Source organism: Myiozetetes cayanensis, unplaced genomic scaffold, assembly GCF_022539395.1.
Source record: "Myiozetetes cayanensis isolate MyiCay16 unplaced genomic scaffold, myiCay2020 scf27, whole genome shotgun sequence".
Taxonomy (NCBI): domain Eukaryota; kingdom Metazoa; phylum Chordata; class Aves; order Passeriformes; family Tyrannidae; genus Myiozetetes; species Myiozetetes cayanensis.
The window spans coordinates 878,776-904,860 of NW_026087488.1; the positions used below are offsets into that span (position 1 = coordinate 878,776).

The following is a 26,085-nucleotide window of genomic DNA, read 5'->3' on the forward strand; positions in this document are numbered from 1 at the left end:
GAATTTTCTGATGCTCCTTGTGGTTCTGACAACTTCGGTAGTCATGGAGATCATTTGTGTAGCATCAAGTGCATTGCTGGAGAGTGACTTTTGTTCTTTAAAGAACTGACCATTCCATAGCTTGGCCCTATTCCTGTAAGCTTTCCTGGTTTCTTTCTTGTATGTTGATGTTAATGGTTAAAAACCAGCCGAAGGGCAGATTTCTGGTCAGTTTTGTACTGAGATAAAACTCCTTTGGCCAGAAGAAATTTGCTACTGGTCTTCAGCTGATGCAGGAGCAGGGTTGAAATATGAAGTAGCATTAAGTATTTAATGAGTCTTTTTGCTTTTTTGTTCAGGTATGTGCGTGTGCTTGGAAATTTGGTACATGCCATTCAGATAAAAACGAAGCTCTGTCAGTTGGTAGAAGTAATGATGGAAAGGAGAGATGACCTTTCATTTTGTCAAGAAATGAAATTTAGGTAAGGACGACATTATGTAACACCTGGGGTGATGTTCTGTGGGCAAGTGTAATTTTGTTTGGTTATGTGGTTAAAAAAAGAAGCAAAAAACTCTGTCACACCAGTATTCCTGGTATAGGGATAGTCCCCTCATCTTTGTCTTCAGAATAATTCAGAGCCTGGTGCTGCATTAAAATTGTGTTTTGATTGTGGTGGCACCAGACAGATGTAACAGTTTAGTGGGTCATACAGATCAGGGTACTGCTTGGTCTAACAAAATGAGTTCAGTTCATCTTCAGTGTGTGGTGCTTCAAATAGTTCTTACACTGAGTTAGTAATAATTAAGAATGGTGCCAACAGTAGTAAGTGTTTTTAAAAGCAACCACACCAAAACTAAACAAAACCACAATAAACCCCCCAATAAATCTAAACCAATATATTTATATGTAACAGGAACAAAATGGTGGAATATTTGACAGACTGGGTTATGGGAACATCTAATCAAGCAACAGATGAGGATGTGAAATGCTTGACAAGGTAAGAAAGAACACTCTTCAGCTGTTTGGGAAGTTGCTGACAGTATTCCAGGTGGCATTTGGTATCCATGCATGAGCTGGCTCCTTGGGATTTCTTCAGCAGAAATAATGTTGAGGAAAAGAAAAAATGGTAACTGAAGTTTCGGTGAGCAGAATTATATTAAATGCTTAGTCTTAACTGACATGGCTCCTTTTAATAATTTTTCTGATTTAGCATTAGATTGACCATTTTATTATCTAGAGCTTTATCTTTATGGTGCATTCTGAAGAGTAAAATCATCAAATATTACAGTGTTGAATTTGTACTTGAACGGTTTTTTAGTGACAAATTGGATTGCACTTGTTGTCCTTAGGAGATACGGTGCTTGAACCTGTACCACAAAATGTAAGAGCTGTTTTTGTGATGGACAGAACTTTAGTAAAATATCTTTTTGTTTTTGGGTTTTTTTTCCATGTCTCTTTTTCACCTGCAGTTAGCTCTATAATGAAAAGGGATTTTTCATTTTATTTTATTTTTCAGAGATTTGGACCAGGCGAGTATGGAGGCAGTGGTTTCTCTTCTTGCTGGGCTTCCACTCCAGCCTGAGGAAGGAGATGGTGTTGAGTTGATGGAAGCAAAATCTCAATTATTTCTAAAGTAAGTAGTGGTTTTTAACTACTTTTCAATACAATGACTCTAAATAGAAGCACTGTATGACTTCTGTAACAAACTCTGGGTTTCTTCAGTGGAAATAATTGTATTATCCCATCAGGAATTACCTCTTCTATGTCCCATTTCACAAATGTCTACCAGTTTTGTGTCCATAAAAAGGTTTATGGAAACGTTTTCATTTAGAAAACGATGAGAAAATTTGGCTTTGTTTCTGCTCAGTGCAGATGTGTGCTTCACTCATGGCTGGGGGCGCTTGCCTTGATACTGTATTTGTGTCTGTGGCACCTGATCTCTCTGGAGGGGTCTGTTGGGAAGGGCACACCTGGGAAATGCCCTTGCTTGGAGGAAGTGATGCCGAGGTCAGGAGGGTGGGGTTGTTGGAGTGCAGAGGTCAGGCAGGTAGGGTTGTTGGAGCACCGAGGTCAGGCGGGTGGGGTTGTTGGAGCACCTTTGGAGTCTGGGCCGTGCTCCGGAGAGACGGGCAGGGCTGGGGTTTCCTGGGGCTCAGGGTGGGTGTGCAGCTCCTCCCGGCCAGCTGGGCGATGCAGCTGTCTGTGCACAGGTACTTCACGCTGTTCATGAACCTGCTGAACGACTGCAGCGAGGTGGAGGACGACGGGGCGCAGGCGGGCGGCAGGAAGCGCGGCATGTCGCGCAGGCTGGCCTCGCTGCGCCACTGCACCGTGCTGGCCATGTCCAACCTGCTCAACGCCAACGTGGACAGCGGCCTCATGCACTCCATAGGTAAAGGAGCGGGGGCAACCGGGCACACCCCAGTGCCTCATTAACACACTGGTATTTCGTTTCTTTTTACGTCTTCCTGAGTAGTTCTGGGTTCTTTTAATCAGGCTTGGGCTATCATAAAGACCTCCAAACAAGAGCCACGTTTATGGAAGTCCTCACCAAAATTCTGCAGCAGGGAACAGAATTTGATACGTTAGCAGAAACAGTGCTAGCGGATCGGTTCGAGAGATTGGTGGAGTTGGTTACAATGATGGGTGATCAGGGGGAGCTTCCTATCGCTATGGCTTTAGCCAATGTGGTGCCTTGTTCCCAGTGGGTAAGTTGATTCACGCATTTTATTTCCTACATTTTTAAAAATATTAAGACTTGAAACAGAAACTAATCAAACATTAAGGGTATGACAACAGTCTGGTACAGAGAATAGAGCTGCCACTGATGATAGCTAGCCCTTCTTAGGGTGTTCTTAAAAATTGCACTGAATCTAAGTTCAGATCTTGATGATAAACTGCATTTTTATAGTAAATTTCTAGTTAAATGTCTAGGAATTATTTTTTTATGCAGTTATTATAATAAATGGTGTGTGCTGTAATGCAGACACACAATTCTATTTGCTCCTCTAGATTTTAGTAAGGTGAATTGGGCTTTCTTGTACAGCAGAGTAACTGCTTATCTGTCTGGATAACTGTTCTGAATTGTATGACTGGATATCATGAGGCAGATTTTTAGATGAGCAGTAGCACATGGAACATTTACAGAGACATTCTGCATGTGTAGATTGATATTTACCTGCCAGACCCCATAGCAAACATAGTGCACATTAGTGCAAAGTGCTTGGTGGTTTTCTCACAGTACTTTTTTATATACTTGCCTTGGTTCACTGTGAGTCAAATTAACATTTCCTTCTTCTTCTAAGGACGAGCTGGCTCGTGTCCTGGTCACACTCTTTGATTCCCGGCACTTGCTCTACCAGCTCCTCTGGAATATGTTCTCAAAGGAAGTTGAGCTGGCAGATTCCATGCAGACACTCTTCCGAGGAAACAGCTTAGCCAGTAAAATAATGACTTTCTGTTTTAAGGTACGTTATCTCATCTTTATCTCCTGCAGGTCACTTTGATAACAGGAAGAGTTTAGCAATCTGAAAAGACAAAGCTGCCAGGGGTATGTGGGTGACTGGATCAGATGAGGCTCCCTGGTTATTTCAGCTCTCACACCTGTTAAGTTTAGGGAGTTTTGCTTTTTGTGTTTTAACGTTTGATGAACTTGTAGATAAGATATGCTCAGACACAACAAGAGGCATCCTCCTGGAACTAACCTTTTTCCTTTCTGACCAGTTCAGTTATAGGAGTGATTCTGGGCCAGTACAGCTGGAAGACTGTTCCTGGTGGTTTAAAGATGGGAGACAAAGTCTGAGGTCTTATTTGTGCTCCCTTTTCCATTTAAAAAGCTGTGTACAAACAGATGAAGTGTGGAGTCACTGCTCTAGGAAAGAATCCTTGCTGGATATCGTGGTTGTTAGTGTAGGTTGTATAGTTTTTTCCACACTGGAAATGAATTAAAATACTTGTAGATATTGATCTCAGTTGTGTTCCAAGGGTGAGACTATAATGTGCAAACTCCAGTTCTATAGGAATCTGGCTTATGCCAAAACACATCAGGTGTTTTCAGGCTCTTATAACACTTACAGAACTTCACAGTGTTCCTGTGGATTGCTGTGTTAATCTGGCCTCCTGTTCTTGTTTTTCTTGGACACAGGTATATGGTGCTACGTACTTGCAGAAGCTTTTGGAACCTTTGCTGAGGACTGTGATCACATCTTCTGAGTGGCAGCATGTTAGCTTTGAGGTGGATCCAACAAGGTTTGAGATTCAAGGGGAGGAGCAAATGTATTTATCTGTAAACATGATTCCCTGGCATTGTAAATATAACAGGATTCCTTTTTCCTTGTTGCAAATATGTTTCTCATACTTTCATACTGTTCCACTCCTCACTTTTCCAGACACCTTACTTGTCTCTGCTGCCCTCATACCCAGGGAGGGTTGTTCAGAGGGTTTGCTGCATGTCCTCTGAGCCCTGAGAAAGCAAGGAAGAGAGAGAGCCCTTGCAGGACCTCTTCTACTTGCTATTTCATACTTTTATGTAGGCCAGTAATAAGGGGTTTCCAGCAGAACCAGAAAGCACCTCTAGGTCAGTGACTGCAGAAGCAAGACAATGTGTGCATGGTGTGTGTAGTCTTTTTGCTTTAATTTCTCTTATCACTTCAAGACCTGGATTTAGTAGCTGTTGCTCTACTGCTTTGAATTATCTCTCTTACAAAGATTATAGGTATTTATCTCTTAAGTAGCTTACCCAAAGGATAGGCCTTCTTATTTATAGTTTAACCCTAAAATACCTGTGTCTGCCTCAAAAGTTCATTTCAGATAAACCACCATGAAACTGATAATGCCTTTATCAGTTGGAGTTGTGTGTGCATGCCTTTGTATGGAATGGTCTGAGAGACTCCCACCCACAGCCTGTCCATTGCTGAGTTTTACATGACCTTTTCTTTGCATCGTATGTGGTTTAAAATGGTGATGGAAACTTCTGTGTAAAAGTTCCTAAGTATTTCCATAAGAAAAATGAGGTGCTGAGATTGTGCCGAGCACGTAAGTGCAGCTTGTGTCCTGTTTGCACTGCTGGTCACGCGTGTGCGGGTCTGTTTCAGGCTGGAGCCCGCAGAGAGCCTGGAGGAGAACCAGCGGAGTCTCTTGCAAATGACAGACAAGTTTTTTCAGGCAATCATTAATTCTTCCTCGGAGTTCCCACCCCAGCTGCGCAGTGTGTGCCATTGTTTATACCAGGTATGCCTGCAGTGGTTGCCTGCCCCTGAGCTGTGGGGTTTGTTTGTGAAGCTCCAGCGCTTTGGAGCTTGGGGCAGTTCACAGTGGGCATCTCTTAAAGGCTCTTCTCAGACACTTGATAAAACCCACAAATCTAAATGTAGGGGCTGAGTGGTGTTTTAAGATTTGGGTTGGCAATGGGGAGGTGACTCAATGTTGGTTTTTCAAGTACCCCCATTCCCTGAGTCCATCCCCCAACTCCTGTGCCCTGTCCTGTTCCCCACTCCCTGCAGCAGCTCAGCAGGGCCCTGCTGGCTCTTTCTTGCTCTTTGTATGGTTCTGATGGATTTAGCTGCTGCTAAAAATCCCAGTAGGGATCCCCTCAGTGTTTCCAGTCCTGTTGGAGGACTGTGGGATGCTGTGCCTGCTGGAATATTGGAGCTGTGGTCTCAGTGAAGTGCTCTGGAAGAGCTACTTTAGGCCTTTGCGCCACAGAGCGTATCTCAGGTCTAAAGCAAAGAAAATAGCTTTTCTGACCTGTGTGAACTAATGATGAACTAATTCTGGGTTAATCAGGGCAACTGCTGCGGTTCCCAGAGCTTGGGAGAGAGGAACAGTGAGTTTCTGTTGGGACTGTTGTGGTGTGGGGTGTGTTGTGAGCTCCTGCAATGAATTAGATGTGCAAAGGCTGTGCCTTGTGTTGCTCTAACAGCGGAGTGGCCTCTAAAGCTGTTGCTTTCTCCACCTGACAGTGGCTGTTTGGGTTGATGGGGGCTGACTTTGGGGTTTTTTGCTGTGTTTGGCTGCTGAAATCAGGAAATGCAGTGGGCAGGTTGGTCTCCGTCATGGCCACAGTCTCACACGTCAGTGGGAGAATATTTGAGTGTATTGAGCTGAAAAAGTCCCACAACAGCCTTGGTTGTTTCTCCTGTTAGTGGATATTTTCCCCCACATCTGATCTCAGAATTAGGTTTATATGCTGTTTCCAGGAGATATCAAGATTATTGCCATTTCAGTGGTACAGTGCTAGAAATTATCTCTATGCAGACCATTTCTGATTCCTGCTTGAAATGGAATTTCTAAAATGTGCTCACCAGTGGGCATTCCCAGAGATTTTTCTGTGGAAGCCTTTGCAAGTCTGTTGGCTTTATTCTTGCCTTTGCTGCATTTGGTTATAAGGGTAATTTGTTCCTGAAAGAGATGATTTACTGGCAAATAGATAACTGATATTCAGCTTCAATGTTTACTGCTTTAGCTGTTTCTAGTAACACCTATATCATTGTACAAGTGTTTGTTCATCACAAATAGTGTAGTAATTCATTCTGTACTTAAAATTCCCAGGAGTATTGAAGAGTCTGGCCTTTATCTGAAAGAAAGTACAATCAAGATCCGATTTGGGAGTATTAATCCATTTTTATCATAAGAACCAAATAGGTGACTTTTACAGATAACTTCACTTTTAATAAGCTGAATGTGTTCCGTGCCAAGCACCAGTGTGAAAGTAAATGAGACAGAATTTTGTGGGGTGTTTTAGTTCTTAAGAGTTTTAAAGTAACTGTGTGTGCAAAGAGTACTCCCCAGGTGTGTTCTTTAAATGATTAGTAGCTAATTTTAATCAATGTAGCAACATCACAGAAAGGTGTCTTTAGTTGGATATTGGTGTCTCTGCTGGCTGGTGTTTCTGTTTTGGGAGCAGAACCCAGAGCCCAGCAGGTGTTTCCTTTGGCAGTGTCAATAAGTGGCTGCTGTGACAGTCACCTGGCACCTCCAGGTGATGTGTGTTCAGCCTGATCAAAGTAACCCCTACAGAGAATTTGGTCTGGCCATTTCATACATACATGATTTTTCTTACTAAAGAGGGTGGAAAATTTCCTGTACCACAGTAGCTGGATGAGTGGGGTGTGTGTACAAGTGCTGCAGCAGCCACTCTGTGGAAATTACACAGAGAAAGGTGGCAGAGGTGCCACTGGTTAAATGTTAATGGTCCTGCACAGCTTCCAGTTCAGCTTGGTGAGCACAATTGCTTTCACTGCCTGCACTGGTGTGGGAGTTTTGCTTTTTGCTCTGTTACATTCTCAAGCTGTAGAAACCCTGTCCCAGTTCCAGGGTGACCCTGAAGGTCGGGGTGTGCTGGCTCTCAGATGTGAGTGCTGCAGCTGGCTGTGGATGCAGCCCCGGGGGTGGCCTTGGCCTCGCAGGGATGCTGTGCCACCATTCCAGCTCGCAGCAGGGCTGCAGATGGAGCTGCAGGACGTGCCTGTGGCCAGGGAGCAGTGCACGGGGCTGAGGTGCTCTGGCTTTGCCCCAGTGCTGGTGGAAATGGCACAGAATTTGATGCTTCTTGGTGGGTCCCTTTGCACCGCAATGAAATGCAGAAAGAAACACAATCCAGTCAGATCTCTTGATTTGGAAATCTCTAATATTAACATAGACCTGCTGGCTTTTCTCTTCCTTTGTCCACAGAGTGTTTCATGGCAGTGTTAGTTCTCCCAGTGGGAATAACCTGGATGGTTTACAGGTCTAACTAAATTGAAGGACACACAGAGAAACATTGGGAAGATTTAAAACTCTAAATTTAATTTTAAAAGTAATATGTATTTCAAAGGTATAACATTGCTATTTTTACTATTGAAATTATTTGGGGATGGTGAAATACATTTGAAAGCTGAATATACCATTTAAGGCCCAATATTTCATATGACAAGCACATTGATGTGGTTTGACTTTTAATCTAGCCAGAAATAGTAGAAATGATTGAAATTCAACATTTGCTTGTTTTGTATTTAGTACTTTGTGAATAAGATGTAATAAAAATGTGAAATAAACCCTCCATCATCAGTCTTTAGTTTATATATTTCATTTTCTGTTGGTTATGTTTGTTACATTTTACTGTGTAATTTATGTACAAGTCAACATTGGTTTTTTGTTGCTGTATGTAGTTGGTGCTGTGACTTGTTTGTGCTCATCTCTGTTCTGTAGGCAACTTGCCACTCTCTACTGAATAAAGCTACCGTAAAAGAAAAAAAGGAAAACAAAAAATCAGTAAGTTTGGAGACCTTTTTATTAGCCATTTCTTTCAAAGCACAACAGAAATCTTTTGCTGTTTGTTCAAAATATCTTCACTTCAGTCTATTTGACCTCACTGTAAAATCATTCTACTAATTCTGGCACAAAATAGCTTTCATTTCAATTAACACTGGAATCAAGTTATATTTAAAATATTCTCTGTGTGCCTATTTGAGTAAACAAAAGACATTTTAACATTACTGCTTAGTGTTTAATACTCTGACTCTTCTAGCCTTGCCACCATCTTCAAATTAAAAAAAATGCTGAAGGGAAATGTTTTCTTTGGTTTTGAGAAAAATCTGAGTCTGTTGAGCTGCTTTAACACTCTGGCAGATAACCTGAGCTTGCATCCTGGGCAAAGAACAATTAATAATTGTGGGGCACTGAAAAAAGCATCATGGGACATGTTTCTGATACGTTTTCTTTTGTTTGCTTTGTGACTAAGAAAAAAAAAAGACATTTGTATTTATTTCCTGAGAAAAGCAGATTTCCCATTTTAAGTAACTTGCTGTGTTAGAATTTGGATCTGTGGGTTGCTTTAGAGTGGTGTCATTAAAAGTTCAGATTTATCCTTTTCATTGGCAGTAACCTCAAAATACAAAGTATGAATAAACCAGGCAGAATGGCAATTTAGACTTTTATTAAATACTCTCTTATTTTTGCTGTAACTGAGCAGAATAGTTATTGTGTTTACAATGCAAAATCTGTGGGCAAACTAGTATTTTACGAGAAAATATCAGTATTTGCATCCCAAGGTATTGGACTGGAATTGCTATTGAGCCAAAGTGATTCTTGGTGTATTTTATACTAATGGCTTTGTCTGGTTTAAGCAGCATGCTTTGAGATTGCACTAGTTGTGTTTTGAAGTATTTTACTGAGATGGGATTTGTTTGGTTTTTTATTTCTTTTAAGCTATGCCTTATAATACTATGCTTGCTAATTTTATTCTGTGAAAAGGTAGAATCTGACTCGTTTTGATTAGCCATTGTTACTCATTAAAATACACACAGATATTAATGGGACACATATTAAAGGACCACATGTTGCATATCTGAGAACTTTATTTTTGACAGGAAGCTTTGTCTCTAACTGTTTAAAGTCAAGTTAAAGACACCCAGAGAATAACTTTCCTCTCAGTAATGTGTAGTTGATTTCCTAAAAGCAAAGAGATTTCTTTTTTCTTACCACATTTTCAGAATTATTTTTTCCCCTTGGTAGAAAAGAACCATATTTTAAATATATAGTTCTAGCAAATTCCTGCTCAGTGGTTTTGGATGTGTGGGTAGGCAGAGAAGTGCGCTGGCTACTCAGCTGGGGCTCATTGTCTTTCTGTGATAGTTCTGAAGAGTATTTCTGCAAATACCTCCTCCTCACAAATTTAAAATTACTCCTGAAACTTCACAGCACAAGTCTTATTGCTGGAGAGGCTCTTATGCTCTGCTAATCCCAAGAGCATTGTGTGTATCTGATGGCAGGCTGTGCACACCTGAGGATGAACACACAGCCTTCCCTGCTGCACTGCCCTTGGCAGAGCCCGGGATGGAGGGGCAGCAGCTCCCAGGGTCTGTCACAGCCCGGGATGGAGGGGCAGCAGCTCCCAGGGTCTGTCACAGCCCGGGATGGAGGGGCAGCAGCTCCCAGGGTCTGTCACAGCCCGGGATGGAGGGGCAGCAGCTCCCAGGGTCTGTCAGAACCTGGGATGGAGGGGCAGGAGCTCCCAGGGTCTGTCACAGCCCGGGATGGAGGGGCAGCAGCTCCCAGGGTCTGTCACAGCCTGGGATGGAGGGGCAGCAGCTCCCAGGGTCTGTGCAGTAGCTGCTGTAGCCATTTCCCCTGGCCAGGGAGGCTGTGCAGCAGAGGAGGTGAATGCAGCTGGTGTGAGACCCCCCTGCCCCTCACTCCTTCCCTCTGTTTTGATCCTCTGCGATGCAGCAGAGCCCGCTTGAGCGCGCTGAGCATGACGGGTGTGGAAGGAGTGCTTAGGCTTGGCTTACCGTGCGAGGCTTTCTCAGCAGGTCGCCCTGGGCTCACTGTCCGTGCTGTGTGTGCCCCGCAGGTGGTGAGCCAGCGCTTCCCCCAGAACAGCATCGGCGCAGTGGGCAGTGCCATGTTCCTGCGCTTCATCAACCCCGCCATCGTGTCCCCGTACGAGGCCGGCATCCTGGACAAGAAGCCCCCGCCCAGGATCGAGAGGGGCCTGAAGCTCATGTCAAAGGTGAGCCCGTGTGTATTTTCACGTACCCATATTTGATGTTCCACCTGCCTTAGTTCTGTTCTTTGGTGGGTATGAGAAGACGCAGGAAAACTTGGAGTTTTTTGTAGCAACGTCACGTTTAACAAAGGTGCTGAGTTTAAACACTGTGGTGTGGATGTTGGAGCTCCCAGCAAGGTAAGGATGGGCAGCAGGCTGTGTGGGGAAAAACACCTCACCAAAACGATGGAGAAAAGAGCAAGATTCCAGCCCTCCATTTGAGCTTCTCATCTGAAAACAAGCAAATGACTGACGTTGCTGTGAGTACAGTGAGGGGAACAGCCAGCACTGACTGAGTTCATACCCCTGCTGGAGAAGGGATTTTTCCTTTAATCTCATTTGGTCATGCTTCTTGTAAAAATGAAAAAAAGGTTTAGTGATGGCACACAAATTCTTTGACCTGTGCATATTATACATTTTAAATGTTGATAAGTTATAGTTGTGTGCTATTGCTTTTACTCGCCTGTCTAATTTCCAGGAAAAATAGTTAACATTTAATAAATGATGGTTTGAAAGATGATTTATTTTCCTGATTTAACTCGAATGAAGTTCATAAATAAGTGAAGTGGTTTTCTAGTATTTAAAAGTCTGAGAAAGAAAAGACATGGAAAGTGAATGTGTTTTAAATTAATTGGCTTATTGGCCTTTTTGTTGTCTGGCAGAAACAGTTTGTTAATTACTGTAACAGTTACTACATTAAACCTTTGTGTCTTTACTGTCTCTTTAGATACTTCAGAGTATTGCCAACCACGTCCTGTTTACAAAGGAGGAGCACATGCGGCCTTTTAATGACTTTGTGAAAAGCAACTTCGACGCAGCACGAAGGTAAGGCCTGGGGACACTCCAGCAGTGTGTGGGGTGTGCAGAGGGAGCTGAGAGTGCCCTCACAGCCCTTTAATCTGCCTGGAGTCCCCTTGGGAGGTTTCTCTCACACCCCGATGCTGTGGCTGGGTTTGAATTCCAGGTTTTTCCTTGACATCGCGTCCGACTGCCCGGCGAGTGACACCGTCAACCACAGCCTGTCCTTCATCAGCGACGGCAACGTCCTGGCCCTGCACCGCCTGCTGTGGAACAACCAGGAGAAAATCGGCCAGTACCTTTCCAGCAACAGGTGAGGGAGGTGGGAGGGAGGGAGCTGCTGATGGGAAATGTGTCATAGAATCATGGAATGGTCTGGGTTGGAAAAGACCTTAGAACTCATCCAGTTCCACCCCTGCCATGAGCAGGGACACCTTCCACCAGCCCAGGTTGCTCCAAGCCCTGTCCAACCTGGCCTTGGACACTTGCAGGGATGGGGCAGCCACAGCTTCTCTGGGCAGCCTGTGCCAGGGCCTGCCCACCCTCACAGGGAAAAAGTTATTCCTAATATCCAGTCAAAATTTAGCCTCCTTAGCTTAAAGCTGTTAATGTTTGGAAATATTCTCCTATGCTTCTATTATTATTATTATTGAGAAGAATATCAGTATTCATTGAATACTCCTTTTATTTTTTTTGAAAAAAGAAAACCCAGCAAGCTCCAGCCTGTTGGTGGGGAAAAAAAGTAGGAATTGCTGAGTAAAGCTCTTTTCTTACGAGGAATATGCTGTTTGCAGGGACCACAAGGCTGTTGGACGACGACCTTTTGACAAGATGGCCACTCTTCTTGCCTACCTGGGGCCTCCTGAGCACAAACCTGTGGCAGACACACATTGGTCCAGTTTAAATCTCACCAGTTCCAAATTTGAAGAGTTTATGACGAGGTAAGGAGACTCTTGTGGTGGGGACACACAGAGGGGGCTTCCTGACTTCACCACGTGTGGAGCTGTGAGCAGTTTAATTAAGGCTCCTGCTGCTGTTTTGAAGGGGAGTTTAAAAAGCCAAATCTGTGTAAGGCTTTTAGATTTCTGAGTAGATTTTAATTAAAAAAGCTAAACTGGGCACTGGAGATGGCAATAACATCTGTGATTTAACAAAGGCTTAAGATTGTGTGAACTTAATATTTTTGTTTAAAGATGCAAGTAAAGAGGGTGTTTTTGTTTTTGTGTTTATTATTATTATTATTACTATTATTATTATTATTATTACTATTATTATACTTTTTTGAAAGGTAGTTGTGAAAGTTGATGTCCATATATTGCTTTTTAGGCATCAGGTACATGAAAAAGAGGAGTTCAAAGCACTGAAAACGTTGAATATTTTCTACCAAGCTGGGACATCCAAAGTTGGCAATCCTGTTTTCTACTACATCGCTCGGCGGTAAGAAACCTTTCACCTTCCCAGTCTGAAACAAACCTGTAAATCCAAAGTATCAAGTGTGTATAAGAGACACCAACTTTGTAACAGGCAAGAATCTGAAAATAGCTTATTTGTTAAAATTTGCACAAAAGTAATAAGGGAAGCAGATGTTGATATGTGAACTTTGCAAAAGAGTGTGTTTTTCTGGTTAGGCAAAATTTTGAAAGTTTTAAGTGTTCCCTGCTTTGGAAGATAGTGATTCACAGCAATAAATAGCATGTGCTGCAGTACTGGAGAATTTGGGAAGAATGTCCCAAGGTCAGTATTAGACAGGTTATGGTCAACTAAGTCACAGTTCTCTCCCTTAAAGGAAATCAAAATTAAATAAACTAGTTTTATTTAAATTAATATTTGCAGTTGTAAAGCTGTAACTGAAACTTGATGTCTCAGTGCAGTTCCTGAGTAGCTGCACTGTGAAATCCCTGGAGGACAGATGTGGAGAGCAGCTTCCTCAGTGATTACACCGGGACCAAGAGTCTGTCCTGGTGTCATTAGGACAGGGCAGGTCCTTGTGCTCCCCCAGGTGTGCTCAGGGGCAGCTCTGTGGAGAGGGCTGGGCTGTTCTCTGGCGGCTGCCTGTGCTGTGGGTGGGGGTGTTGCTGGTGGGCTGTGTGCTGGCAGCAGTGGGGCTGCTCTGGGAGGTTGTGGAGGTTCTCCCCAGCCTGGGTGTCACCGTGGTACTTTTGGGTGCTGGCAGAGCCCCTGGGGATGTTCCTGCTCTGGTTGTTGCCAAGGTTACTTTGTGCCAGTGGGGCTCATGGTTTGCTTCTGCTCTCGTCACCGTGGTTTCTGCTGGTGGCAGCTGAGCTGGTGCTGGTGGAGCTGCCCATGGCAGCAGGGCTGGGAGAGCTCCCGTGGCTGCTCTGGCTCTTCCTGGTGCTCCTGTTGGTGCTGTGTGGTGCCAGTGTGGTGCTGGCTGTGGTACCTCGCTGCTGCTGTGCTGAGCTGTGCTGTGACAGGCGTGGTTGTGCTCGGGGGACTGTCTGAGCTGCCTGCTGGGGTGAGGCGGGAGGAGCTCTGGATGGCGGTGCCGGTGTTGGGCCGTTGGGTGCTCCGTGCTGGCTGTGGCACCGCTGCTCGTGGTGCCAGTGGCACTGCTGGTGCCACTTCCAGTATTGTCACGAGGGGATGGCATCAGTGGTGAACCTTCTGCAGAGCCTTGGGAGTTCCTGTGAAAACATGGAAAGAAGCAGAGGAAGCCACTTCCCACTTCCTTAGCAGCATCTCCTGTTTGTATCCAGCAGTTTAAATAAATAGTCAAACACATGCTTGCAAGCAAGTCATTCTTCAAATGGCATGTTTCTAATGACAGTAATGCTCAACAGGCACGTAAGATCTTTTCAATTAATTAAAATTGCAGGTCCTTAATTTTATTAAATGTTTCATTGTTTTCAGTAGTGCTTTTTACTCCGTAGGTTGAGTTACAAACCTCCTTTGACTGGGGAAATTGCCTTCCTTTAACTTTTCTACATTTTCAACACCCTTGACTCTTTGAATGGAGTGGAAGAACACAAGATGAGTAGCATCACTTATATTCTGTCCTGATTTTCTGTCTTCAAAAGCCACACAGCAGTCCATGAACCTGCATGTGGGCTGACAGAAGGGGCTGTCCCCAAGAGAAGCTTGGATGCCTTTTTGCCTCACTTAAATTTCTTTTTTTTTTTTTTTTTAAGAAAGATCCCTAATGTTTAAGTCCCTTCCACATATAGAGTAAGCAGTGAAGGCAGCCTTTGGAATTCTCTTAAAAAAATTCTCTACTTCCTACGTTTTTCTTCTCTATTTTGTTCCATTAGGCACAAAATCCTATTTCATATCAAGTAAAACAGAATGCCTACGTTGTTATCCTGTCCTGTTCAGACAAGAAATGAGGCATATAACTGTGGAGAATAGTGATAACCCATCTTAAGAAGTGACTGGCTGGCAGTGATCCAAGGCATCCTTATGTATTCTGTGCAGACCTGAGACATGCGGGGTGTTTGTTTGCAGAGCAAGAAGTGGTTATCTCATTTGCAGAGAAAGGATTTCTGGAAGTAAATGGATACCAAATTTGCAGCACGTGTTTGCCAAGCCCAGCTCTCTTAGCTCCCTCTCCTCTAAAAGAGGAGGACTGAAACGGTCCACGTCTGCCTTGCTCCTGGGTGGAACGTTGCCTCTCCCTGGAGCAGCTGCACGTGCAGTTCTCCTGAAGAGGCTGTTGTGAAACCCAGCAGGAACAGGCTTTGCTCTGGGAGGATGCTCTGGCATCTTCTCTTGTCATAGGGATGTGGCTCAGTGGGGCTTATTTGGGGTGTTTGTCATCTGGTTGTGAGGCAGATGTGTTTTTAAGGTATGAAATGTGGAAAAACTGTTTAGATTGGAGCTGCCAGTATGTTTGAGGGCTTGCAGCAGGCTGGGGGTTTTTGGCTGGTTTTTTTTTTTGGTAGTTTGTGATCTTGTTGCTAGGGCATTGTTGAGTCATTTTACTGATATATCTGGATCAGTTGATATCATTCTTGTGCTGTGAAATTTAATTCCTTCTGTCATCTATCTTCACATTTTGTTTCCTGGGCAACAGCCCTGCTTCTGGAGCCAGTGCTCTTCTGTTTTTAAGCCCTATCCTGTTACTAAAATGATCCATAAATCAATAAATATTGACCCTGAACTACTGCCATTACGTTTTAAAGCCGCTTCCAAACTAATTAATAGGAATACAAAGCTCTGAGTTATTGCTGCAGAGCACATCGATCCCACGGCAATTTTACCCTTTGGAGAGCGAGCACAGAGCTATGAAAGGTGTGCCAGAGCGTTCTGGGGTATTTTGAGTATTGCCCTGAAATGCTAACTGGTTGTTTTGGAAGATAATTTCACTGAGAGCAGGTTATTTGGTATTTCTGGTGCTCTGAGCGAGCATTATGTTTACAAACCAGGCCCTGGGTTTAGCTCAGTGTGACTGCACAGTTGCCCAGCAACAAGTGCTGGGCTGGCACACTGCTGCCTCCTCCAGCTCCCTTATCATTCGTATTCCATTCGTATTCCAGAAAAATACAGGCAAGCCTAAATTCCTGTCTGCTTTGTTGAAAGCAGGCTGAGGAAGAAGCCCTGGTGCTTGTCCCCAGCAGGGTTTGGGCAGGAGCACAGCCCTGGAATGTGGCAGGGCTGGCTCACTCCATCCCCATCTGCAGGTTTTGTGTCCCGGCTTCCCCGTCCTGTACATGGATATGGAAAAACCCCCAACCCCACTTCCACTTCCAGGCTTGTATTAGCATGCTGAAGACTCTGAAGTCTGGGTAGCAAGTCCTTCAGGGTGAGGGCTTGCAATTTGCCCCAAATAACTTCTGGAAAACAATGTTTTCCTGTTGCTCTCAGTGAATGGTCTCGTTGTGGGTGAAACATTCTCCGAGTGTTTAAAGTCAGTTCCGTGGAGGTTTTTTTAAAGCAATAGAGTTTGGCATCCTGTATTGATCCTGCAGCAAAGACACGTGGGGTATTTCATGTAATTCCCTCAAATCTGGCAGTTTAGTCACAGCCCTTGTTCTGTGATTGGTGCTGCTGTGTGGGATGAAGCCATGGGAATGAGAGCTCCGGGAATGCGGAGTTCTGAGCACCATAAGTAGGCTGGGGCTGTGTTACAGTCAGTCAGCACTGAGCAATCACATGGACTGCCCAAAGACAGTGGCAGGAGGGATTTGCAAGTTCTGAAGGGTAGGAGGGGAAGGATAGTCCCAGTGTTATGATCATGTCATCATCTTATTGCTATACAATATTAGGGATATATCAGTATCAAAATAGTATAATTTATCTATAATTTTCCCCCATAAGACATGAAGAGGGAGCCAAATGTCTGCTTGAAACAGGTTTTTATAATAAAATATTAACTATTCAGTGGTATCACTCTGCTTATTTGAAAAGAAGCACTGACACTAATTCAGTTCAATACAAACATAACTTTATTTTTACTTAAATGCCAATGAAATAACTGTACAAATCCATTGTGTAACATTTACTGTTAGAAATTAAAACACGTTTCTGGTTATAGAAATACTGTTCACAGTTGGAAAGTTGTGATTTCTCTGACACCAGTAGTTGTAAATGGTTTACAGCCCCCATTGACACCTTAGGAGAAACAGGTAGAGGACTCCAGTCTCAGTTGTGAGGTTTTCTGGGTTTTGTAGCACCTTCATGCTACAATAACTGGAAATTAAATGGCCTGGAATGAATGGAAAACATTGTATAAGATCTGTAATATTAAGTGAGTAATACTTTTTCAATTAACTTGTTCTTCAGTTTTCATTTCATGCTGTTTGCAGAACTTCATCTGTAGTATATCAGGTACCTTTGCCATAATTTAAATAATTTTCCTAGAGTGGACAGAACCATGCGTGCAACTATTTCTACTGGCTGATGGTGCAGATGGAAGGAGAAGAGCACCCATGCTCGCCCTTGGGAAGCAGCGTTTGGGCACGTTCAATGCCATGGGCTCAAGTAATTCCCTGTGAAGCCCCAAGATTCGGGATTGTTTCAGTGACAGCTCACCAACTAATTGCTTAATTGATTTGTTACATGACTTGTGCTAGAAATTGGCTGATATTTAATTTTGCTGGTAGCAGTTTGCTACGTTCTGGCTGATTTTAAGCAGAATGTATTAACGTTTCCGGATGTCACTTGACGTAAAGTTAAGGAGTTCTATTTCATTAATTTGGGCAGATAACTCCCTGGTGTTGGAGCGTGTCATGGCATTGAACATCTGGCCTTTTCCTCTACTTCTATCTTTTTTTTTTCTTTTTTTTTTTTTTAATTATGGAGAGAGCAATAACTTGCCTGCAGTCTCTAAGTGGAGACAGAGCAGAAGGATACCGGCCCCTACCACTTTCCCATGCTGAAGTTGGACCATGTTGCCTTCTCAGTTTACACCCTCCTAGCAGATATCATGGCGTTGTCATATTTAATTCCTAAATTCAAGACTGTTGTTCTTCATATTTAAAATATCCTAGTACATATGAAGCAAACATAGATACACATGCTAGCAATTTTGCTCAGGAATAACTTCTTATTAGTAAAACAGCTCAGTTTAGTTCCTTTATTTTTTTCCCTTCCTTTTGCATGTTGTCATAACTTACAGAGCATCTGTGCTGCTATATTACAGGAATTGCTCACTGGCAAGTCAAGCAAGACAATGCAGATATGATACAGGCCTTCTTTTTTTTTTTCCAGTTGTTCAATGACAAAATCATACATAAAATCAGTACTTAAAATTCTGATGTGTTTATTCTGTGCAAGTAAAATGAAAAATTTAAATACAAAATAAGCACATTTTTAAAAACAAAATAATAGGTTAGTTGTACTCAATTAAGACATATGAAAATAAGTAGCAGCTTAGTATCAAGACATTAGTGTGCACGTCTTTACGAACTGTTATTTTCTTTAGAGCAGAGTCAGAGCTCTGCATTCCTTGTGTTTTGATTCATTATTTCAGCTGGATGTCTCGACTCCAGCTGTGTATCCCAGGAACACACCCGGTGCTGTCCCCAAGGCAGGAGCCCTCAGTGGACAGCCATGGCCACTGCGTGGAGCAGGAGGACGTAAAGCAGGGAGAGCTGCCGGGCGCCGGCTCGGGAGGGCACGCGCGCGTTGGGAGCGCCCGTCGTGGCCTCCTCTTTGCTTAAGGTAGCGGTTGTGCTGTGAGGCACCTTGGAGTAGTTCGTTGGCATTCCACTGGTGATGCTTAAAGTCATGGGCGTGGTGGACGATCCCGTGGAGTTGCCCTGGGTTGGGTCCATGGCGTGGATCGTGCGCGTGGCTGCTGCTTCCTGGGGGCCGCCGTCCCTCGAGGTCAGCCCGTCGGGGTGGCGGAGCAGGGGCTGCTCCGTGCTGGGGAACAGAACCGTGTGGCTTTGGGTGGCCAGGGGAGTGACTTTCTTGGCTTTCAGTTGTTTGTGCGTTTTGGTGGCTGGGGTGGGTTCGGCTGCCTCGGCAGAGGTGGCTCTGTCTGCCTTCCTTCCTTCGATCAGGGCGCTGGAGTCCCCAGCCGTGGGCGCGGCCGAGGCGGGCGCGGCGCTGGCCCAGAGCCCGGCCTGGTGGGCGCAGGGAGCCCCCAGGACACGGGCAGCTGTACCCTGCACCCACTGCAGCACGTAAGGGATGTTCTGTTTGTCGCTGCAGGACCAGGGGTTGTTGTATAGAGTTACCACCTGCAGCTGAAGGAGCTGGTCAAAAGCTTTGTCGGGAATGTACGAGAACTTGTTGTTGTGCAGGTAGAGGCTCGTGAGGTGTTGAAGTCTCACCAGTGTTCCTGGGAGTATCTGGGACAAGAAGTTATTGGATAGATCCACCGTCTCTATATTGTAGGGAATGTTGGTTGGAACTGTCCAAAGTTTGTTGCTGCTGAGATTGAGAAACTTGAGACTGCTCAGTGTGTTGTTGATCAGGACAGCTCTTTCCACCATATTCCTGGAAACGTCGAGCACTCGAAGATTCCACTGGTAAGCTGTATCAAGTTTCTGAAGAACTTTAATGTTGTTGTTTGTGGCATACAACTCCCATAAGGATTTAGGCAGATGAGCAGGAACATTCTTGAGCCAATTATGCGAAATATCAAGGGTCCTCAGATTGGTGAACCTCGTTAGCTGATGATCGAGATCTACAAACTGGTTAAAGGACAGATTTAAATATGTAAGGTTGTCTTGAAGTCCCTGGGGCAGTACAGTTAAGTTTCTGCCTGAACAGTCCACATTCCTGTCGTTTCCTGAGCATGTACAGCTAGAAGGACAGATACCCAAACCAGTGGGTAGGAAAACCAGAAGGACCAGCAGACAGGTAGATGTATTCAATATCTGGTATTCCATTGTTGCCTGGAAATAAATATACCAAAATGACACCCTTTAAACCCATATAATATATTTTATCTCTGTGTAAGGGTTGTCTGGGCAATGGCCACTTGCAGGAGAAATTAAGTAAAAATATCAATAACCCCCTTTGAGGCACGGTCCTTTTTAGAATTGTTCAAGAGAGACTTCACAAAGCATCCCTTCAGCCTGTCATGTTGTCTGGCAGAATGAGACTTGTTTTTTCATCTCCCTTTCCCCCTCCAGCTCAAATGAGGGCTTTCTTCCGAAAATGCAAGTCTCTTCCAAACGTTATACAATGTCTGCTTCTTGTTTTTAGTGATTTCAAGCCTATATTATGTTTGGAATAATGTGTTCTTTTATAGAGGATGAAAAAATGGCTGTCAACTGGATCTGCTTCACAAATCTCTGCAGTAGTGTAGCAGTCCCCCCCATCCAGGGATGCTGTTTGCTTAAGTAAATTGGTTAAAATACATCTTAGGACTGTAGTTTGAAACGCAAATTCCATGTTCATGCTCACATGCACATTAGTATTTTTTCCTCCTTACAGTGTTAATCACATTCTCAAAGCTGGTAACACATGTCCAGAGCCCAAATTGCTGTTAGTAAGAAATCTCTGACACTGCAGCAAATTTCTGGTGCAAGCATCTGTCAGCAACTCCTAATTCCGCTCCTATTTCCGTCTCTGATTCCGTGGTAGGTTTTTGTGATTAAAAACAAAAAACCACAAACTTACCGTGGTCTCCTGCAGTATCAGCACATCGTTTCCGTGATGGATGGGAGCTTAGAGGTCGCCTTGTTCTGGAGAGCAGCTCCAGAGGCTGCCGGGGGCTGTGCTCGTCTCCTCAGCTGCATCGCGTTCCTGCGCGCGGCTCCGCAACCACCTGATCCGCGGCACTGCAGAGCCGTGGGGCTGCTGCACAGCTGAGCACGGCCAGGAACCTCCCTGGGCTCTGGGAGCAGGCAGGAGCTGCTCCACAGCCACAGAGCAGGCTGTCAGTGTTCCAGACAGAGCTGCTCCCAGCTCTAGTGCAGACTGTCAGTGTTCCCCAGCTCTAGTGCAGGCTGTCAGTGTTCCCCAGCTCTAGTGCAGGCTGTCAGTGCTCCCAGCTCTAGTGCAGGCTGTCAGTGCTCCCAGCTCTAGTGCAGGCTGTCAGTGCTCCCCAGCTCTAGTGCAGGCTGTCAGTGCTCCCAGCTCTAGTGCAGGCTGTCAGTGTTCCCCAGCTCTAGTGCAGGCTGTCAGTGCTCCCAGCTCTAGTGCAGGCTGTCAGTGTTCCCCAGCTCTAGTGCAGGCTGTCAGTGCTCCCAGCTCTAGTGCAGGCTGTCAGTGTTCCCCAGCTCTAGTGCAGGCTGTCAGTGTTCCCCAGCTCTAGTGCAGGCTGTCAGTGTTCCCCAGCTCTAGTGCAGGCTGTCAGTGTTCCCCAGCTCTAGTGCAGGCTGTCAGTGTTCCCCAGCTCTAGTGCAGGCTGTCAGTGCTCCCAGCTCTAGTGCAGGCTGTCAGTGTTCCCAGCTCTAGTGCAGGCTGTCAGTGCTCCCAGCTCTAGTGCAGGCTGTCAGTGTTCCCCAGCTCTAGTGCAGGCTGTCAGTGTTCCCCAGCTCTAGTGCAGGCTGTCAGTGCTCCCAGCTCTAGTGCAGGCTGTCAGTGTTCCCCAGCTCTAGTGCAGGCTGTCAGTGTTCCCCAGCTCTAGTGCAGGCTGTCAGTGTTCCCCAGCTCTAGTGCAGGCTGTCAGTGTTCCCCAGCTCTAGTGCAGGCTGTCAGTGTTCCCCAGCTCTAGTGCAGGCTGTCAGTGTTCCCAGCTCTAGTGCAGGCTGTCAGTGTTCCCCAGCTCTAGTGCAGGCTGTCAGTGCTCCCAGCTCTAGTGCAGGCTGTCAGTGCTCCCAGCTCTAGTGCAGGCTGTCAGTGCTCCCCAGCTCTAGTGCAGGCTGTCAGTGCTCCAGACAGAGCTGCTCCCAGCTCTAGTGCAGGCTGTCAGTGCTCCCAGCTCTAGTGCAGGCTGTCAGTGCTCCCAGCTCTAGTGCAGGCTGTCAGCGCTCCCAGCGCAGCAGTGCCTGCAGGGACGGACCGAGGGCAGTGTCTGGGGGCTCTTGGAGCCTGAGCTGGCATTGCTGCCTTTAGTGTTTCTGGGTGAAAAGTCAGGTCAGTTGTGTTCCTTTTTACCTTTGATTACCCTCTCCTTCTGTAATAGAGGTTAATGTTAATTTAGGCTACCCGTCTTAAGCTTTTTTAAGCTCCACTGCCGGAGTATATTTTCATCATTTTAAAATACTTTTCCACTCCTCAGACCAGCCTGTTGCTGTATTGTCAGGTATAATGTAGCTCAGCTTGTAGGATTTTAGAGATTTCTACAGGAAATCTCTACCTGAATTTCTTAAAGCAATATGGTAAGAGTGTTTGTAGTTTATAATGCTGTGAATTCTAACAGGTTATAATGCAATGAGCCTTAAAAAAATTTTGTATAATTGTAATGCTATTCTTTAGGCATACGCGCTTGTAGCAAGCGTGGGTAGAGCCCTTTCAAATCTTCGTTCGCGAAGCCTAGCCATGATGATGCTTTAGGCATATCCAGCCATATAACTTATGTAAACTGTAAGAAAAAATTATAAATATATTTTGCTATGGCTGTTATATGCACAACAACCAGGAATTGCACTTGCATAACTTACTGCTCTTTGTGGTAGTTGAAAGATGCTGAAGTTCATTGTGTGGCCTGTGGTGTTACATCCACAAATTATTCCCTGCTCAAGCAAACTCAAAACTCCAAACTGTGCCATTTTGCAGAACTGTCATGGAAAGTTAACTTTGGCACTTAGCAGCTTTTTTCTATAAATATGAATATTCAGCACAGGTAAAAAAATATAAACATTAATTTACTTTTGAGACCACCCTGCTGCTTCCCACCCAGAAATTAGCTTAGCAAAGGCTGGTGTTAGGGGGGTGAGCTTTACTGGTACTCAAGGCCCAGAGAAAAGCATGTAAAGCACTTGAACACCTTGAGTTCAAAGCAATCTGGTATCCCTGAAACATTAAATGAATTTTTTAAGGCTCTATTAATAATTGAAAACTTTCAGAAAATACTACTTCAGAGGAAGAAATCAGTGAATGTGCACAACTAGTCCTGCTTTTCATCTGCCTGAGTGTGCTGCAAACTTTCCAGTTTATGCACAACAATCCGAAGGCTCTAGGTACAAGAAAACCTATTTGTAGTTGTTCTTCAGGTGTTTGGAGTGATTTGAGCTTTTTAGTGACCATGATATTAACTGTTCTTTCATACAGTTCTCTGCTTTACCAGACTGGAGTGTGATGGGACTGGAGATTTTACACCAGTCAACTCTTTGCTCATATTTGACCTAAAGGAAATCTCATTCCTGGTAGCAAAGAACAACCTCTGGTTGTTGGGAGGATTTGGTTGGTACCTGTAATCCACAGGTACCAGGTTGTTACCCTGTGACAGGCAGAAAACAGACCTTTGTGTGACTCCCACCATGGTTTGGGTTGGAAGGGACCTTAGAGCTCATCTCGTTCCACCCTCCCTTTGGAAGGGACACCTTCCAAACCACGGGGTTCCTCCAAACCCCATCCATCCTGGCCTTGAAAACTTCCAGGGATTCCAGCTGGTTTAGACTTTGTTTTGAATTCCAAGCTCTGTATCAAAGCAAATACTCAGTTGGGCTTCAAGTGACCAAAACATCTTTGAATCAGACAGCTTTATTAAAATGAACTGGAATTCATTGCATTCACTTACACAGCCCAGTGGAGCAGACACTGCTTGGAAAACTGAGTCCCTGGGAGGCTGTCTGGGAGCTGCATCTCCCTGTGTGTGGTACGAGGATCTGTCTCTCCTGGCACACCCAGCCATGTGCACTCTGCCTTCTGGAGTCTCCACCTCTAGAATCTCCAGCAAGAGATGAGTGGGCACGGTTTGTGTTGGATTTGGAAATTACTTGCTTCAGGCAGAAGCAGGTTGTTCCTCTTGTGAAAGCTGAAGTTGGGAAACACCAGGGAAATGCCTGTGCCGTGGCCTCACTGTTCTTGCCTGCCTCAACTTCTCCTTTTTTCACTTATTTGAAAAATACTTGGTTTAAGAAGAATGTGGAGTATTCTGTAAATGACTTGTGGCAGTCTCCAAAGGGTGTTCTGGCTGGGGCAGTGGTTCATCAATGTCCTGAATCAGGAGTTCAGGTGCTGGGGGCAGTGGTTCATCAGTGTCCTGAATAAGGAGCTCGGGTGCTGGGGGCAGTGGTTCATCAATGTCCTGAATCAGGAGTTCAGGTGCTGGGGGCAGTGGTTCATCAGTGTCCTGAATAAGGAGCTCGGGTGCTGGGGGCAGTGGTTCATCAATGTCCTGAATCAGGAGTTCAGGTGCTGGGGGCAGTGGTTCCTCCGCTGCCGACGGAAATGCTGAGTGCTCGCTGGGATCTGAGCTGGGTTCCTCAGGGGGTTCCCTGAGCCAGTCCGGTGGAGGTGGCAGGTCGTGAGACTCAGGTGGAGTGTCTGGGTGAGGACAGGAGTCCCCTGCAGTGGTCAGTGTTTCTGAGGAGGGAGCTGGAGGTGGGTCTGTGCTGGGAGCTGCTGTTCCTGCCGGGGGAGGCAGCTGCCCATCGTCGTTGCTGGCAGTGTGGAGGGATGGGTTCTCTGATCCAGTGGGATCCTGCTGTAAGTTTGGGCCTTGTTTCAGTTTCCAGGGCAGCATGAATAAAACTGATGACCGTTTGTTGTCCTGGTCAGAGTCCAGGAAGAGGTCTGGAGTGTCTCCATCTGCGAAGGGAGAGCGGCCTGCCCAGTGGGAATTGGCCAGAGCAGGCCCAGGCCTCACGCTGCATTTCCACAGGAGAATTACAAGAATTGCCACTATCATACCAAGCAAAATGATGCCAATCAGCAGTCCTGCTACCCAACTGCCATCGCCAGCTTCTTCCTCTCCTGTGGGCACCGCAGGTGTTGTAACAGCCAGTGCTGGGCCAGCTTGGTGTAAACTGGGTCCAGGTGCTGCTGTGGAAAGGGACTTCCAGATTGCTCCACAGAAGAGAACCAGGATGACCTGGTTGCTGGCCATTTCCCTCCAGCCTCTTTAAATGTGTCCTCTCCTAATGCAGGGAAGAAATAGAGTGTGGTGAGTTGAAAACTGCATTTGTTGTATGGTTACACTTTACTGCCTCCAGGCAGTTTCATGTCAATACCATGGTAGTGAAATAACACTTGACCCAATGTTTCAAATTTCAAACCTATTCCCATTTGTATGATCAGCAGATTAGCCACTGACTTTACAAATAACAGCAGATTTTCAACATTATTGGTTATTGTAATTAAGTGACTTTTTAAAAGAGAATGTCTTGGTTGTTATTATCTTTTTTCACCTTATCAGAAAAAGGCCTCAGCAGAGCAGTCCTAACAGGGCTTCAGAATAACCTTTGTCAGTCGTGTGACTGGTCATGTACCTGGCACACACTCTGCAGCACTGGCAGCAGGATTGACACACAGTGTTGTCAGGAGTGAAGAAATGGTTTGTTGTGATGATTGTAGGCTGAGACCAAAGTAAAAGGCTCTTCACAGATCTCTTAAATCACAGATCTTTTATTTCCTGTTCTCACCTCTCTTCAGCATAGCAAAATATGCAAAAGTTTTCCAGGTACTGGTGCTGTAATGGAACAGCATTCTGATGTAAACTGTTTTATAAATAAATTCCTGCCAGGGGCAGTGGAGGAGATTGTACAAATGTTTAGTTGTTGGCATGAGACAGTTTGTTTTTTCCTGTACTGATTAGAGTTCAGATCTCTGAACATCTCCTTATGAAATAAATGATATAAAATCCATCCCCTACACAGAACTTTTCCTTCTGAAGTTACATTCATGCACTTTGAGCTAATTCATTAGCTCCAACAGTGCTAGTCCTTGGAAGCTATTTCTGGGAAATTAATATGCATGAGTCTTTATGGCTTTACAAATATGCAAAACTGAATTTTAGGTGCAACAGTGTAAACACACGTGAGTAGTTAATTCATGCATCTTGAGAACATCAGGATCCAAATTCTATCAGGTTTGTAAGAGGTTAAAACAATTCAATTGAATTTTTATGCTGCTCTCCTCTTTTCAAAAGAGAGACAAATAGTACTTAGATGTAGACTTCATGGTAATTCACAGCAACATCCGCAGACAATATATTTGAAACCCTCATGCTTTTAAGATCCAGACATTCAACAGAGCTCTGAACACACCCTGAAGCTGGGATGGGCATGGTGCTGAACACGGTGCAGCTCCATTTCCACCCAAACAGTACAGATCCTGAGCTTTCCCGTGCTGAAGCTGATCCTTACCTTACATTTGTCTTCTCTCAAGCAAGCATCGTCTCACTTTGCTGTTAGAAGGCTCGGGAGGACAGGGAGTGTGCTCAGAGCTGAGCTGCTTAAAATGGCCCCTTTCCTGCTGAGGTTGGTGCAGTGGGAGGAAGTTGGCCAACCCTCGCTGCAGGAAGTGTCGGGAGCGGGGA

At 44.9% G+C, this 26,085-nt stretch overlaps 3 protein-coding genes across 21 annotated transcripts in view; 1 reads left to right on the forward strand and 2 right to left on the reverse strand.

Moving 5' to 3' along the window:
* NF1 (neurofibromin 1) overlaps positions 1-26,085 on the forward strand; it is a 79,984-nt gene that overhangs the window by 23,868 nt on the left and 30,031 nt on the right. For 17 of the 18 annotated variants that reach the window (XR_007629715.1, XR_007629716.1, XR_007629721.1 and 14 more), the window contains exons 23-36: positions 339-461; positions 894-977; positions 1,497-1,613; positions 2,191-2,372; positions 2,477-2,688; positions 3,286-3,447; positions 4,125-4,228; positions 5,074-5,209; positions 8,168-8,230; positions 10,311-10,469; positions 11,233-11,330; positions 11,470-11,616; positions 12,098-12,244; positions 12,630-12,740. Coding sequence is in view for 4 of the 18 variants with exons in the window: in XM_050321541.1 (XP_050177498.1) it covers positions 339-461; positions 894-977; positions 1,497-1,613; positions 2,191-2,372; positions 2,477-2,688; positions 3,286-3,447; positions 4,125-4,228; positions 5,074-5,209; positions 8,168-8,230; positions 10,311-10,469; positions 11,233-11,330; positions 11,470-11,616; positions 12,098-12,244; positions 12,630-12,740 (1,845 nt within the window). In the remaining 14 variants the exon portion in view is untranslated. The remainder of the gene's footprint in view (positions 1-338; positions 462-893; positions 978-1,496; positions 1,614-2,190; positions 2,373-2,476; positions 2,689-3,285; positions 3,448-4,124; positions 4,229-5,073; positions 5,210-8,167; positions 8,231-10,310; positions 10,470-11,232; positions 11,331-11,469; positions 11,617-12,097; positions 12,245-12,629; positions 12,741-26,085) is intronic. The other variant, XM_050321543.1, reaches the window with a different exon arrangement.
* On the reverse strand, positions 16,688-20,582 carry OMG (oligodendrocyte myelin glycoprotein). 2 transcript variants are annotated; one of them, XM_050321546.1, is made up of 2 exons: positions 20,337-20,582; positions 16,688-19,402 (listed from the first exon to the last, which is right to left on the reverse strand). In XM_050321546.1, exon 2 carries the CDS (start codon positions 19,199-19,201, stop codon positions 18,299-18,301), a length of 903 nt encoding a protein of 300 aa, XP_050177503.1. In that variant the 5' UTR covers positions 19,202-19,402; positions 20,337-20,582; the 3' UTR covers positions 16,688-18,298. The 2 variants fall into 2 exon arrangements, with proteins under 2 accessions (XP_050177503.1, XP_050177502.1); XM_050321545.1 differs by having other exon boundaries at positions 16,688-19,606.
* On the reverse strand, positions 23,306-26,013 carry EVI2B (ecotropic viral integration site 2B). The gene is made up of 2 exons (XM_050321547.1): positions 25,913-26,013; positions 23,306-24,685 (listed from the first exon to the last, which is right to left on the reverse strand). The coding sequence occupies exon 2, from the start codon at positions 24,652-24,654 to the stop codon at positions 23,680-23,682; it is 975 nt and encodes a 324-aa protein (XP_050177504.1). The 5' UTR covers positions 24,655-24,685; positions 25,913-26,013; the 3' UTR covers positions 23,306-23,679.